The sequence below is a fragment of the Cyprinus carpio genome, chromosome B17, assembly GCF_018340385.1.
Source record: "Cyprinus carpio isolate SPL01 chromosome B17, ASM1834038v1, whole genome shotgun sequence".
Lineage (NCBI taxonomy): Eukaryota > Metazoa > Chordata > Actinopteri > Cypriniformes > Cyprinidae > Cyprinus > Cyprinus carpio.
In genome coordinates this window covers 12,391,450-12,406,993 of record NC_056613.1, presented here as the reverse complement: position 1 = coordinate 12,406,993, position 15,544 = coordinate 12,391,450, and the positions used below count along the sequence as shown (strand labels likewise).

Here is a 15,544-nt window from a genome sequence, read left to right as displayed (position 1 = left end):
TTTAAAAACATTTAAACAAATCTCATAGATCCCAAACTTTTGAACAGTAGTGCAAAAGTTATCTGCTGGAAAGATTAACAACCTAATGCACAGTTTAAAGACAATGAACACCATGCCACCTTACATTTTAAATCTAGCATTCCTTCCTGTTTCTGCTCTGGTCTTCAGCTTAAATGTGGTAGAAAGAATCAGACATGAGTGCAAATGAGTTTTTTGCATTTTATTTAATTTATAAAAGACAAAAAATGTGTTGTTCCTAACTGACCATTACGTACCTCCACCCTTAGACAAAAGTGGATTTCAGGAGTGATATATTAGAGCCCATGGCAGCTTTCCTGCAGCTGTGCGGTTGAGCTGTAATCCAAAGCTTCACTTTGTGTGTGTTTTAGCATAGTGCCAGTATTCTGTTCAGACACAGAAAAGCAGACGTCGCTTCCACAGACTTAACAACAACATCAGGTCTGCTCTCACCCTGATTGGGATTTCAGACCAGACCATCACAAACTGCCTAATCCAGGAAGCCACAGCCTGCAAAGTTCTGTGTCCTACAGGACTATCTGGAATAACAAACTAAAATGATGCAGCAAAAACATAAGTTACTTTGTATGTATGACACAAAAGTATAAAAGTGGTTTTATCAGATCAATATACAACATAATGCCGTATCAGTTCATTAGTCTGAACAATGGATCTAAGACTAATGACATTCGTCACTCAGGAAAGTGTAAGGTTTGCACAAAATCGGCAAATTTTCTATATAAAAATATATGACTTAATTGAGATTATGTTGTTGTGTACAGTTAAACACTCTTTAGGTTTCACTGTGTGACATACCACACTCTTGTGACAACATGATGTTACTTTGTGCACTTTTACATGGACTGTGTCACTCCTAAGATGTGGCCACCAGCTCCCTCCTAAATGAAGAAATTGTGTCAGCTCCTCCACATTCCATTCCTAAAATCAGACACGTGGGAGCAGAGCTGATATCAGTGCTTCCTTTCTTTCTCCCTCATATACTCCCCTCATTTATCTCTAATGTGCACCAATGGAGAGAAACAATTTTATGATTCCAGGTAAGGTCTGGCCTTTTCGAGTCCTTCCTGTAGGAAGCGAATGTATGTGGAAGTTGAAGGATCCTCAAAACCTGCTGAGAAACTGATAGCAGGCCCCTCTTCCTCTTCTGGTTTCATGGATGTCTGGTCCAGGAAATTATTAGCATTGATGTGATGGACCTGGAGAAGTTAGAGTGACATTCATTGAAACAAGCATTTGGCACAGACTGACCCAGCTGGTTAAGAAAGCTAAAGAAGACTCACCACAGTGCCATTGGGCAGCGCCACCATCATCTCCACTGGAAAAGTATACTCTTCCAAATGTAAACGAGCCTTTTTACTCAAGTCCAGATTCTTCTTATCACCCTAAATTAGGTTAAACACAAAGGTTAAACACTTAATTAGTCTAAATAAGGACAACTTCCTAACCCTAACCCTTAGCTTAACAACATGTGACAGCTTAATGACTCAAACACCCCACCTGCAGATCCTCCAGCTCTTTGACTAGAGACCAGCTGCTGATGAAGCTCTGGTTGAGCAAGGCCAAAACGGGCGAACTCTCGAGGACCGTCTCTCGAAGAGTCCGCCCCGAACCTAACACAGATAAGGAGGAAGAGAAGTGCACAGAACGTAAATTAGAGAAACATCTAATGTAGCTGAAAGAATCCTAGAACTCTAGCTATAACACTGTCAGCAGACATCAAGATACAGATAAAGTCATGCTGACCACTGTGGCCAAACTTCACTGCTCCAGTTGTTCGTATTCTTTGTTATTCCCATTTTTGGGTGTCTTACCTCAGCATGACTGGTCATCCAGGGCGCCCCAGAGCAGGATGGAGTGAACCAGCTTCTTCTCTGCATCAGCTCTGCTAAAGGCCTCACTGAATGGTAAATATGGCACCTTCCAAAAAGAAAACCCACTGATGAGATTGATAATGACAACATTGCAAACATTTCTATTTATCTGTTAAACATCTATTCAACCAACATCACCAAAAAATGTGTATCTTGAAAGAACATCTGTTCACCCTGTTGAAAAATCCAGCATATGCTGGTTAGGTGTGTTTTGAAGCCTGGCTGCTGGTTTGAGCTGGTCCTAAGCAGGAGCTAGTTTCTTAGAACCAGCTTAGGACGAGCACATGACCAGGTTAAAGCAGCTCAAACCAGCAGCCATTCTTCAAAACATACCTAACCAGCATATTTAACAGGGCAGTGTTGCTGCAGACTCTTAACAACAAATTTTAAGATGTTTAAGTATGAATCTGTGATACAGAAAAAGAGTTTGTTGATTGAGAGTCGGGGGACTCACCTTTTTAAATGGGTACATTGTGACCTCCAGATGTCCGGATGCTTCTTCTCTGCTCAGCTCTGCACTCCAGACAATCTCCTCAAAGACAAACTGAATGGGCTCTCCTCCTTCCCCTCGGCTGTCAATCATGTTCCCCTGCTCGTCATAGATCACTGAGGGAGTGGAGGGACCCTCTGCCCTGAGCTCCATCTGTAAACATATACAGCATTTACTTTGTGTATTTAAGCTAATAATACAATGCATGGCTTTGACTGAAAAAACTGACTAAAAAGCATACAGCAATGTCAGGAGAAGCACTTTTGTATTATGCATACCACAAATCAAAACCCTCAGAAGATGTTCTGGATAAACATGAGCACAAACCTGAGGTAGGTATCCAATATCCACCTCCATGTTGCTGCTCTCACTGGCCCCATAAAGCCACTCCATGTCCACATTCAGAGACCTGCCACGTAAAACACACAATCAACTAGGGCTGCAGAATAATGGTTAAACTGATCAAATTATTTTGCGCAAAAAAGTTAACTGCAATTATTAAATCACAAATATTGATCAATTTCTTTTTACATTTAATCTGAATAATTATTGCCCTTTTACAAATGAAAAGAATGTCAAGTCACATTAGATTTGTTATATTATTTAACACAGTCTCTACATTATTAAGAACTAAAACTGTTATATTTCTAGTTATTATTCCAAATTATGTCAATGTTTTTTCTATCAATATGGAAGCATGTGGAACCAGAGGGTAAATATTGCAGGCAATTATGCTAAAATAATCTTGAGAAATAGAAATCATGATCACGAATAATTACGCAGCCCTACACTCAGCACCTTAAAAGTGTGTGCAGTTAGGAATAGTGGAGGGAAGACTGACTTGTCATTTGGGACGTAGAGGTGAAACTCTCGGACGTGAGAAGCATCTTTGGAGAGGATGATGTTACCAGCAAACTGCCCAGGAGTGAACCAGAATGGAAAGCCTGGAACATCATTTAGCTGGAACTCAGCATGGATTCTGTAATAGTAACGCAATAAGATAAGCTTCAGTCGGAGGCTCAAAACACTCAGATATTCAATCAGATATTCTTTAGGTGACATACAAAGTAAACTTCTACTTGATTTTAAGAAAATCCCATTTATTCTGGATGACAAAAACCTTATTCAAACATGACAGCATGTTTTATTTTAACTCACCTGAAAACAATGTCATAATAGAAATCACTAGCAGCCCTTATACAAGCCACAGCCCCCTGTGGAGCAAAGCGGGATTTCACAAAAGGCCGCGGGTGGAACATACTCAGCAGAGAGTGGATCAGTACCTGCAGAGAAATGAAATGATCACATCCTCTATCCACCAATTAAACAGAAACTGAATCAGTCTTCTTGATCAAATAGCTCTTGATAACCTCAGATCACTCATTTTTCAACAATGTGGTTAAACCAAAGTAATATTAAACGAAAAGGGTTTTGTTGATGTGATTCAGCTCAAGCATCTAAACTAATTTGAACTCATTTATAAAAATGAAAGGTGTATTTGTACCTCTTTGCCTCGTGGTGTGGGAGGATGATAGCGGTTGTTGGGTAGGTAGCCGGTGAAGATGTTCAGTTCGCTGGGAATGATCCACCAAGTGTCACCCAGGGCCGATTTACCACTGGGTGGCAGGAAGACCTTGAACTGACTGGCATAAAATGTGGATGAAGGAACAGCTGGATGTTTCCAAGATCTCAGCCCACTAAGAGAGCTGTGTGAAACCTGATGAGACAGATGCTGCTCTCAATTTACCTTATAAGCACATTTTGGGTATGCACCTTGTAACAGTTCAGATGAATTTATTAATGTTTAATGTTTAAATTACCCCTAGAAAGCCATCTTTGCTCTTAGTCATGCTTTCCAGCAGTAACGGCTGCATTTTAGCATGCAGGGTCAGCGTCTCTCCATTCGGATCGTGTGGTATCTCCTCTTCAAACTCTGGGGGAGGTGCCACACCCAGGCAACAGAGATGTACATCAGGCTTTGCAACAATGCTTTGAAACTCTCAGCTGGAATTCCACTTTTTACAGTGATGGAGAACATAATCTTGAAGCATCTTAATTCTGCTTCAATAGACAATATCTACTTGTGAAAAGGCGTTATGCTCTGCAAATGCACAGACACCAAGAATAATACCTGTGAGTTTTTCTGCAATCGGTTTGAATTCCTCTGGACTGAGATAGAGGTCATGATCGGTATCCAGGGATGAGAAGAAAAAGAGTCCGTCTGCTCCCAGCGCCTTCAATCCTGCCTCCTGCAACAGAAATCTGTTATCAGGCTGCTCCAGTGATGGAAAAACACAATCATTTTGCAATTAGCTCTTCTGAACAGTCTGTTACAAAGAACCGGTTCAGCAAACAATTTAGCAATTATTTTACAACAGGGTGTATTTGTTATCCTCTGTTCCCTGACATTGTGTCATTTTATTAAATATTAAAAATCTCAAATACATCATGGGGTAAAATAACCGCTTTAATAAAATGCTTTTTATTATGTTTTTTCGGCTCTGTGAACCAAATCAATTGATTGATTGAAAAGATTCGACTCAAAAGAACGAGTCGTACACTAGAAAGGACAGCAGAATACTTGCCCCAAGGCAACGGGACACAATGATGTCTACGTCTTTTTATTTTAAACTGAATTCCTGACATACTTTTTATGTTGTGTCTGGGTCTATTATCAGTCTGAGTAGGAGGGCAGCCTGGAGAATCTGGTTAATATAGGAAGCGACACAGAAGTAACACAGATATATGAGAAAGAGGGGGGTTGCTGTTCTAACAGTCTTGCCCAGCTGTGGCAATTATCCAACCCTAATAAAACAGCGGGCAGCTGGAGCACCAGATGTAAGTTTAATGTTCCCATATAACAAAAGAAGACGTGGCAAAGACAGTTCAAAAATTAATCTTAGAAAAGCAATGTTTAAATCTGCAAGGACTACATGTGGCTCGAACAGCTGCAGTATCTCTCATGGTTCTGAGAAGCATCTCTCCTTCACAGGTCAAACTGCAATGAAAATCTGACCAAACTGGTATTAACTTACATGTCGTTTCACAAGCTGGGTGTCCTGGTAATATTTAATGCAAAAGCCGAATAAAGGAACAGCAGCGATTAGAAATAAACTGGAGAGTTGCTTGAAACGTGAGCGAGCGCGTCTGCTGGATGGAGTCGCGCGATCTTCATCATGATCATCCTTGGGCTCTCCGGCAGGAGTTTTATCCACGTCTGCGGCCATCCTCTAATAAACGTCTCTATCTGCTCTGTAAATCACTACTGGGCCACAAAAATAGCCCAGGGTGATATAAAAACTCTTAAGGGAAGTCACCCTGTAGTCATGGGCTCGTCTCCGGTGCACAGTGAGCCGTCACATCGTAGCGGCGCAAGAGGAAATCACTCCTGCTTCTCCTGCTTGTGGATCACGTCCGTCGCTCTTAAAGGGCCAGCGCGCACATTCATGCCTTTGAACTCGATGGGCGTTTGTTCAAATCTAGTGAGCTGCCTGTCTATGCAACATTTGGAGCGGCACTAAGTTGGCCAAAATGCTGTCTAGCTAGGCAGCCAAGTAGGTTTTGAAACGACTTATAATGTACGACCGTAATTACACGTTTCGGGGCCAAAGAATGTACTGGATCTGTCTTTTTGTCCTTCGTGCTAATACAGTTAAATATGTGTTATGTCCACGAAAAGGACATTTCAACCACAGGCAGACAAGGCGTGTAGATTACAGTTGTACAATTATTTCTGTTAATATTAAGTGAGAACCGAAGAATTAAGTCAATAATAATATTATTAAAGATTAGGAAACGATGAATAAAGGACAAGGAAAAGGATCTGTAAATTACAACTGTTGTGATCCCAAGCATAAAACCATAATTGAGGGTCCCACAGTCTTTAATCAATACATTTTCATGTTTTTCCCATAACAGATTACTGGATTAGGTTTTATGCTTTTATATCATTAACGGTTTGCTAGCATTGACTTCATTTTAGAATATACACATACATGCTATTGTTCCAGAAGGGCACATGACAAATAAACTAAAAAAAAAAAAAAAAACCCAGCCACAGTTACAATACCGTTGGACATTAAAGAGACTTTCTACTGATTCGAAAAACACCAGAAGTTGCCCAGGGTCCCTGATCACCTGCATGAGGACTGCAGATGTGGCCAGAGCAATAAAGTGCATCTATGTCAATAGAGGCCTACAGCAGTTTGTCTCATTGTTGAACTTTTTATGTTTATGGGTCAAAGACATTAAGATGTCCGCATCAAAAGAAATTTACAAAAGTGATTTTATGTCCATAGAAAGCACATTAAATGTAAGTTAAGTGTCTGCTTTTAAGGTTTCAAATAAGTTTTTGGAGGATAAAATGTAAAAATTTGGTTGAAATAATGTAACATTGTCATTCAGTGTAACAATATTTATGTAAAAATTCAAACAACATGCTTATTCTGATGTGTACATTAAAATATATAAAAGAATAAGGGAGCATATTTAATTTTATTGTTTTAAATGAGTAAAAAATTCTTACTGACAAATGGCAAAACCTAGGATAGTGGCAAATTTTAAAAATGTAAAATTACAACTAATTAGTATTTGGGGAAAAAGTAATTAGTCTTTTAATATGTCATAAATAGATTTTTGTTGTAAATATGCCTGACGAGACTGTTACACTGAATGACATTTTAGTGGGTCTCTTCTGTAAATCAGGGAAAAATGTATGATATTTATTTTTTGCTCAGAAAAAAACAAAAACAAAATTGCAATTAAATTAAACAGAGAACTTTTTAATTTTGGTGGGGGGCAACAATTTAAAGCAGTATTATACTTATCATTTTTATGCTTAAACCCTTTTTTGTCTTTGACCCTCATACAAATATTTACACTAAGAAATTTGCTGGAATTAAAAGTAGTAAAAAAAAAAAAAAAAAAAAAAAAAAAGAGAGGACATTTGTCTTTTTGGTGAGTTTATATTCACATACATAATGAACTTTGTGAGGCTTTCAGTCCAAGATGGTTGCTTGTTGTTTACCAATTTAATTTCACAACAAGTACGTAACTGTAGCCAGCTGTTCCAGGACTTCTCCAAAATCAAACAAGTCTTAATTTACAGAGAATTGTCAATGAACAGTCATCAAAATAATATCAATTCATTTTATATTTTTCAAGAATATATTTTTTCAGAAGAGCAAGAGTCCACAGAGAGGCAGACCAAAGTCATCTTTCAGTCCATATCTTCCTCGACCTGCTGTGTGTGAACCTCTACAGTTTTGTGTGGGATGTAGGAGCCCATTCCTGCTGCCCGCTCTGCCTCGGCCTGTGTATATGGCTCTTCCCTCAGCAGCTTCAATCTAAAATACAAAAACAAAAAAGCTTTTAAAATGACAATAATTTTAAGTATACATGGGAAACCCCAATTTTTTTTTTTTAAATAATGTATATTATCTACACTTTTATGCAAAAGTTTGGGCACCCCTCTAAGGCTGGATAATAATTTGCTCTTTCTTTATAAGAAAAGATCGTAGTGATTTTCCATTCAGTTTCTAGAGAAAGCAGTATAATGTGATTTTTTTTCAGTCTTAAATTCTTAGTGTATCAGTATTGAGTTGTATGGAATAAAGATGAATGTAAAAAAAGGGCTGTGCAAAAGTTTCAGTTGTGTTAATTTAATACCTGTAGTCTCTTATTGCTGATTAATTACAACATGATATTGATTTGATTAGCTCAATGAACCTTAACACTGCAAACTCACGTGCAAACAATCATGAAAAATTGTTTAAGGTAGCTAATTGCTAGCTTTGCTTTTCTCCACTTAAAAGTAACATGGGAACCTCTAATGAACTAAAAACTAGGATAATTCATCAATTTGAATTAGAATTATACAAAAAAAAAAAAAAAAAAAAAAAAATCACAAAGGTTTAAAGTCTCTGCCTCCACAGTCAGAAATATAGATAGAAAATGAAAGGCAACAGGCACGGTACTGGAAACCTTGTCAGAGCTGAGGGTTGCTGATTCCACCCAGTATCAGCAGATTCTCAAGAATAATGTTCAAGAATCAGCCAAGAGGTTGAAGTTATGCCGGGGTTTGCAGGACAATGACTCAAAGCATTGTTCCAAATCTACCAAGCAGTTCATGCACAGACAGGGATGTGATTTTCTAGATTTGTTAGAAATCTACCAAGCAGTTCAAAATCTATGGAATGATTTTAAGCTGATCATCTGGCGGTTCATGCTCAGCAGCCATCAAACCTGACTGAACTAGTGATATTTTGCAAGGAAGAATGGTTCAAAATACCTGCAGTCAGACCTCAGGGTCTTATCAGTGGCTATAAGAAGTGTCTAAAGGCTGTTGTTTCGGCAAAAGGTGGCTCTACTAAACATTGATGCCTTTATTTCTTTGGGGTGCCCAAATTTTGCACCTGTGTGTTTTTGTTATAAATCATCTTGCATTGTTGTTGTTGATTCAAAAAAATTATTTCAGAACTGAAATGTTATTGTCTCCATAAGATATAAAATATATCCAAATGAAGTTTCTGCTTTGAAAGCCCAGCAGATTAGAAATTAAAATTATTATAATTATTAGGGGTCAGCAAACTTTGATCCAAAGATTCAACATTAAGAGAAAAGAGAAAAAGATTTAAAAATGTTCTGACTCACCGTTTTTTATGAGGTTTGGACTTGAAATGCTCCTTCAGGGTTTTCAAATCGACAAAATATCTCCTTTAGAAAAGAAAGATAAAAATTCAAATGAAAAGCAGAATATTTTAAAAGCTAAAAATACAAATAGTTTTTTAAAAAAGTGGTGTGTTGTTGGGGTGGTGAGGTGTGACTTACGCGCAGTGCAGACAGTAATTCTGAGCACATCCTGTAACATCATAATTTACATCTTGCTTTAGTAACTTGACAGCATTTGTGGGGATCATGTCTGCATGGATCTGGTCAAGGTCCTTCGTCCTGCGCTTAGTCTTCCATGTCTTGGAAATGTTCTTCTTCTTGCCTTTACTGTGCTTCCCGACCTGTTTGGACTTTCCCATGATCTAAAAACGAGAGGAGAAACTAGTTTTCACATATTTGAAGTGAGTTTGTTTACCTATTCTGAACTTAAATATAAATTAAGGTCTTCGACTTCCCCAAAAGTCACAATGCACTAAAAGATGCAATGACATCACAACTAAAATCTGCTGTCTGAACTCTCGCTTAATCTGTCAACAGAAAAGCTGTCAAATCGCACATTATAACATGTAATACCAGATAAAATTAAATCTGCGAAATGGGGTCTCTTTTAAAACGTCTGAAAGAGAAAATCAGTTACTATGACACTGGTGTGTGGCTCTAAAAGAACAGTAAACAGAAATCAATTATATTCAATAATAATAATAAAAAAAAAAACATCCTGTCAAAACATATTTAACATGAACACGCTTTTCATCTCGCAGTATGACGACTTTCGTCAAGTTGTAAAGTTTGTAAAGCGTAAAGGAAAACAAGTACATTTATTACCTTACCACGTTAGCGCGCAGCTACCTCGCCACACACACGTTGGGAACTGGAATAACTTCCGGGTCGCTAGCTCCGTGGCGCGTTCACCCAAGCGTGTCCGTCTGCAGACTGCAAGAAAGGGGCGTAACTTGAAAGAAACAAATTTTCTCGTAGGGTTTGTAATTTGGGGTTTTTTAGTTTTGAGGTTTTGATTTGTGATGTCTGAAAGATAAGTTGTTGGCAATATGGCCGCTTTCAATAGGGCACAGAGTAGAATATTGATTACGTTTTTTAAGGGAAGCAGAGGTTTTAGGCAGGATTTGATGCATAAGGTGTGTGTAGATATTAATGTTAGGGGACAATGTGAGTGATGTGTACGTTTAGTAGGAAAACCCTATTATCTGATCCACACTCCGGGACAGAAAGAGGGCGATGGCAGGACTTTTACTTTCTGACCCCTGGACTATCCACCTCTAAGAAGTTACAATGAGTTACAATGGTGAGAATATATTTTTTCACGAAATAATTATTTAAATTTAAGAGTACAAAGTTATTTCATACAGTGATTTTGGAGTTAAGAATCTATTAAAACTAAGGTGTAAAGTCAGCAACATATAACCAAAAGGTGTAAAGACGCTATCCTCCGGTTTCACAGACAAGACTAATTGAGCTATGGCCTGATCCTGGCTTAATCTAAACCCTGTTTGTTGCTTACATAATATAGCATATTTGTGATTGTGCTGTAAAAACACGTTTTATAATGAATAACTAACAGGGGAGCTCTATTAAGTACACGACTCAAAAGTGTATTTGCATAAAACATATATACATCTTGAAGACTATTAATAATTGTCTATTTATCATCTGACAGGATAGTCTTTGATAAGTATTGCAGATGAGCACATTTAACAGACATGAAACAGACATCTGAGTGATGTCTGTGTGCTATTATGTAGAATTCACCACAAACACTGCTTTAGATGAGTGTAAGTCATGTAAACAAACAAATCTACATACAGTAACTAAACACTAGTTATCTATTTATTTGTCCATTTGCATATTGATAATTTTAGGAAAATTTGTGTTGGATAAAAAAGTGAGTTACATCAGTTACTAACTCAACATGCAGATGCAGTATATCACAGATAAATCACAGAGGTTACTTGACTCTTGTCTGGATGTTACAGGAACAAGATTATGTTTATCTGCTGTAGAGTGATGATGAAGGAATGCTGCCATCAAAGCATTTGTGTAAGTACACTACAAAAAATAAAATAAAACATTTTAATTAGTGTAATTCAAAACAGTTATTACAGCACTTTCTTATTGTTGTTTTCTGTGCATTTGCTGCAGATCTTTTGTGGTGGAGCAGGACCTGCAAGGCTGCAGATCTTTTGTGGTGGAAACCTGAAAGCAAAAGAATAAAGTAATGACTTTTTGTATTGTGTGTGTGTATTTCTGTAGGTTATGAAAATGTCTGCAGACTGGGTGTGTGCACTGAGGATGGAGAAGTCCACTGCAGCCCGGAAATGGTCCAGAGACACGGATGAGACGCTCCATCACTCCAGCTCTTACTGTCTCATCAGGACCAGATGTGCTGTGGTCTCTTCATCATCAGTGACCCCAGAGCAACGAGAGCATCTTAGAGAAAGACCAAAAGACACTGATGATTTGATTTTGGTAAATTTTGTTCTGCTGTTTTCTGTTTATACAATGAAGGCTGACTTTCAGAAGCTTCAAGTGCATCATCATCAAAATGTGATGGAGCTTTTATCTGAAGTGATTGACAGTGCTCTTATTACAGGGGCCTACAATTTTGGGATCAAGCTGGAGAAAAGAGCCGTGCTCAAGCACAGTTAGTTTGAACCAGTTCAGGGGTTAGCACACTACAAAAGTAATAAATCAATGCATGTACTTGTAAACTCTGTGTAAATGTTTTACAGGTAGTGGTGCTCATGGAGAGCAGGCACACGATTGTTTGGAGCAGATGCAGCAGCAGTCAGATTGTCCTGCATGTGTTCTTCTGCTCTCGTTTCAAGGTTGTGTGGTGAGAGCCAACATCATGGTCTTCCTTACCTGTTGCTCAACGTTTACTCGTTGAGAAGAGTGAGATTGTGAAGCACAGCACAGTGCAAGAACTGACACAGCTGTGTTGAGATGATAGTAAGATGTGGGGTTCACCATCTGTAAATACATGATTGTTAGAACAGTAAGTTTGAATGAAGCCTTTGTTTCATGTGTTGTTGACTTGTACATGTATGCATTTATTGTGATGCCAACACTTATACATTCTTTTAATCATTTAGACATGTTTTCTTGTTGTCAGTAAATAAAATATAAACATTTTATCTATTCATGTATTAATTGCTTGACTGAAAACTGATGTATTCACATCAGCTGCATTAGTGTATATTCATGTATAGCTATGTCACGACAGAAAATACATTTTGCTTCTTTTACTAAAATGTAATTTTAAGGAAAAAAAATGTATATAATTATTGGTGGCATTTATTATTATTATTGCATGTAAGTGTTGGGGTGGGCAAAAGATGCAATTCATTATGGGGTAATGTTAATTTTTGAGTAGTAATACTTACATTTTTAGAGTATAAATCAACAATCTTCTCCAAAGGTGAGATCTTCGAGCAGCTGATCAACGTTTCGTTTGTGCAGATATTGCAGAGTCGCTGAGAGAAACTGTACTGGACTGTTGAGTTAGTGATGCTGTGAGGTGGTGGTGCACCTGTACCTCTTTTTTATTATTATTGCCAAACTTTTTACATAAAAGATCATGGTAAGATGGTGTATCTAACAATAACAATCATAACGCCATAAAACAGTAAATAAAAAATTAACGTGTTCATCATAGTATGAGATACTATACAAGAAAAAACATTCACATAAAATAATTGAAAAAATATTCTAGAGATAACGATTTTGGGTTTTCTAATTCTATTAAAAAAAAAAATAAAAATAAAAAAAAAATCACATTAGTGGAGTTAAAAATATAAAAACTTAAATTAACAGTATTGGCTATACTACAATCTTCATTATCAAGATACAAATACATTCATTAAACCTGTCACTCATATCTTTTAAGTTTTTACGCTCGTTTTAACTTTGTAGGTCACATGATCAACATAGCGGATGATGATATCCAAATCGCATTAATGCTTCATACACAAATACGCATTCAGGCTGTTGAGTATGTACTCTTTTATCGCTCGTTAAATTAGTTCTTATTGAAATTAAGTCCCTTATTAAAGGGTATGCGGTTTCGAACGCAGCCAGACAAAATCTCGTTTTGACATCTCGCGTGGTTCTGTGTGATTTGGACAACTTCAAGTTACGCCTCTTTCGTCAAGTTACGCCCACTTCAAGTTACGCCCCTGTCTTGCAGTCTGCAGACAGACCCTTCTCCGTTCACCAGATGGCAGTGCAGACAGCACATGACTCAAAAACAATCAGACGGCGCAGAGTCGTTGCGTCGTTGCTATGGAGATTCTATCGCTACGTTCCTGAATGACTTGATGTAAAGAGTTTTTAGTAAAGCCTTTACAATAACCAAATAAATACAGCATCATGTCTGGTAAATATGTTCATAACAATTATTTCTATAATTTAGAATATACATTCTAAATAGAAATACTCGTTACTTGTTGAACAACTTAAACTTATGTTTCTGTTCTCGTTTTGGCTGTCACTTCAAGATATAAACGCCTCCTTGATTTAACTTTGCTGCTCTTTGTTGCAGAGACTACAACTCTTAAAATCTCTTACATTTTTCCAAATGGAGACAAATACGGTGAGTTAGCTGACAGCTTTAAACGTGTCTGTGAAGATCTTTTCTTTTCTTTAAGCTCAGGTGTGTTCTTGTGTGTTTGTGTTTAGAGGGCGAGTGCTGTCGTCCTTCAGATGGTGAGGTGATGAGGAAAGGGTCTGGCACACACACATCAGCCTCTGGAGTTACATACACTGGAGAATGGGACAATGATAAGGTGTGTAGGATTTTTTTAATAACAAATAATAATAATTACAGTATTTAAGTAAGTTAAAACTGTAGTCACATGTGCACTGAAGCTGTCATCTGATCTCCTTTCATAGGCTAACGCTGAATTATTCATGCTTTTATCTCAGTTTTGAGTGCATTATGCAACAAATGAGATGAAATGTAAATTTAGGGATGTGACAACTACCTTGGATAAATATATTACTTCTCTTCATATGCTTTTAGTAATTGTGTCTTGGTTGCTGGTGTTATGTGGCCTGCAGATGAATGGCAGAGGAACTCTCACACACCCTTCAGGGGCGTTTTACAGCGGCCTGTTCAGAGACAACATGTATCATGGCAAAGGAACTTATCGATTTCCTAATGGGACAGAATACACAGGAACTTTTAACAACAACAGGTGATACAGTATAATCAGTCCTGCAAACATATGCAAAGCAGGAATTGGCAATACTCGTAAGGAAGGCTTAATTGTCAGAACATAAATTTGTTTTTGCAGATTTGAAGGTGAAGGGGTGTTCACAGATTCACGAGGACTTGTGTGGAGGGGGATGTTCCATAACAAAGCCGCACTGGGACTGAAGCTCAAAGTCAACGTGTGACTTGCACACAAACACACACCATTTAAATGTATACAGAAACACATTTTCTGTCCTTTTTCTTTATTAGATGGCATTCAGTAAGTGCTCTGTTGTTAAGTATCCAATCGCTAGACCAAACTGAACTGCATTTTATTAAGATTATGAAGCAAGCATCTGAGTCAACGTGAAGTTGAAAGAATAACCAGCCGTGAAACTATTGAAAGAGATCTTAGATACACAGTGATGCATTACCACAGCTAGCAGCCCTGAGGCACTGATGAGCTCCAATGAAATAACTTCAGTTCCAGCAGCATCCACTGAACATCAAGAGCACATGTTCCCACACACTGCACTTCTGAAAGAATCACTACTTTGTTTTAGTGCAAAGGGTGAGAGGAATGTGGTTCTCTATTTACGCTTCAGCCATTGGTGGATTGCATCTCCAAAATACATGAGCACGCACAGCAGCAGAGCTCATGACTGCGGTGAGAAGTCAGGAGTTTTGTAAGACCGTAAAGCTCAATTTCCTGTCCTCTGGAGTGAGAACGTGTTTACTGTGGATCAAGAGCTCCACTGGATATCTACCACCCTTCAGTTCACTTCTAAATCTGCTTTAAGTGAACCTGAAACTCCATTTGAAACTGAATAACTTCTTAAGGGTGTTTTATTTGTTTTCATTGTTATATCTCAATTAAATTGGGTATGACTCAATGTTCACTTTTGAGTTTATGACAATAATTTTGTGGGTGTTTCTGTTCATATGCCGAGTGGATCCTTTCCAGAGCTCATACAGAGTTCATTTTAAAATGGAAAATTGGTTTTAAAGGTTGAAGAGGAAATTTAATCGTCTGATTCTGAACCATAAAAATGCTAACAGACGTCTCTATCTTTCTCTCTCTCTCTCTTTCTTCATCCATCCACTTACTGTAAAACAAGGCCTCTTTTTGTCCTCGAATTCATCAGACTCACATGTTTCAAAGAGGAGGGGAAGAGATAGGTGGGACAGATGAGAGAGAGAGAAAGACAAGTGATAGAAAGACGAAGTCACAGAATCAGAGAGCTCTCCTGTCATTTCTAATCA

At 37.9% G+C, this 15,544-nt stretch overlaps 3 protein-coding genes across 4 annotated transcripts; 1 reads left to right on the top strand and 2 right to left on the bottom strand.

Moving 5' to 3' along the window:
• Positions 1–205: 205 nt before the first annotated feature.
• selenon (selenoprotein N) lies at positions 206–5,827 on the bottom strand. The gene is made up of 12 exons (XM_019121324.2): positions 5,436–5,827; positions 4,532–4,649; positions 4,221–4,351; positions 3,905–4,117; positions 3,559–3,683; positions 3,242–3,379; positions 2,728–2,809; positions 2,365–2,553; positions 1,851–1,956; positions 1,537–1,649; positions 1,320–1,421; positions 206–1,235 (listed from the first exon to the last, which is right to left on the bottom strand). Exons 1-12 carry the CDS (start codon positions 5,625–5,627, stop codon positions 1,065–1,067), a joined length of 1,680 nt encoding a protein of 559 aa, XP_018976869.1. The 5' UTR covers positions 5,628–5,827; the 3' UTR covers positions 206–1,064.
• Positions 5,828–7,344: 1,517 nt separating this feature from the next.
• On the bottom strand, positions 7,345–9,981 carry znf593 (zinc finger protein 593). Of its 2 annotated transcripts, none has more exons than XM_019121341.2 (4): positions 9,895–9,981; positions 9,229–9,431; positions 9,052–9,114; positions 7,345–7,745 (listed from the first exon to the last, which is right to left on the bottom strand). In XM_019121341.2, the coding sequence occupies exons 2-4, from the start codon at positions 9,426–9,428 to the stop codon at positions 7,619–7,621; spliced, it is 390 nt and encodes a 129-aa protein (XP_018976886.1). In that variant the 5' UTR covers positions 9,429–9,431; positions 9,895–9,981; the 3' UTR covers positions 7,345–7,618. The 2 variants fall into 2 exon arrangements, with proteins under 2 accessions (XP_018976886.1, XP_018976887.1); XM_019121342.2 differs by having other exon boundaries at positions 9,900–9,981.
• Positions 9,982–13,306: 3,325 nt separating this feature from the next.
• On the top strand, positions 13,307–15,187 carry LOC109108165 (MORN repeat-containing protein 2-like). The gene is made up of 5 exons (XM_019121339.2): positions 13,307–13,462; positions 13,628–13,678; positions 13,765–13,871; positions 14,146–14,282; positions 14,382–15,187. Exons 1-5 carry the CDS (start codon positions 13,456–13,458, stop codon positions 14,482–14,484), a joined length of 405 nt encoding a protein of 134 aa, XP_018976884.1. The 5' UTR covers positions 13,307–13,455; the 3' UTR covers positions 14,485–15,187.
• Positions 15,188–15,544: the final 357 nt, after the last annotated feature.

Coding starts and splice junctions, on each gene's coding strand:
- znf593 (XM_019121341.2), bottom strand. CDS start 9,428: ATGGGAAAGTCCAAACAGGTCGGGAAGCACAGTAAAGGCAAGAAGAAG. Junction 9,115..9,228: donor AATTACTGTCTGCACTGCGC/GTAAGTCACACC, acceptor TCTTTTCTAAAG/GAGATATTTTGTCGATTTGA. Junction 7,746..9,051: donor TCCAAACCTCATAAAAAACG/GTGAGTCAGAAC, acceptor TTTGTATTTTAG/ATTGAAGCTGCTGAGGGAAG.
- LOC109108165 (XM_019121339.2), top strand. Junction 13,872..14,145: donor GAGAATGGGACAATGATAAG/GTGTGTAGGATT, acceptor TGTGGCCTGCAG/ATGAATGGCAGAGGAACTCT. Junction 14,283..14,381: donor GGAACTTTTAACAACAACAG/GTGATACAGTAT, acceptor TTGTTTTTGCAG/ATTTGAAGGTGAAGGGGTGT.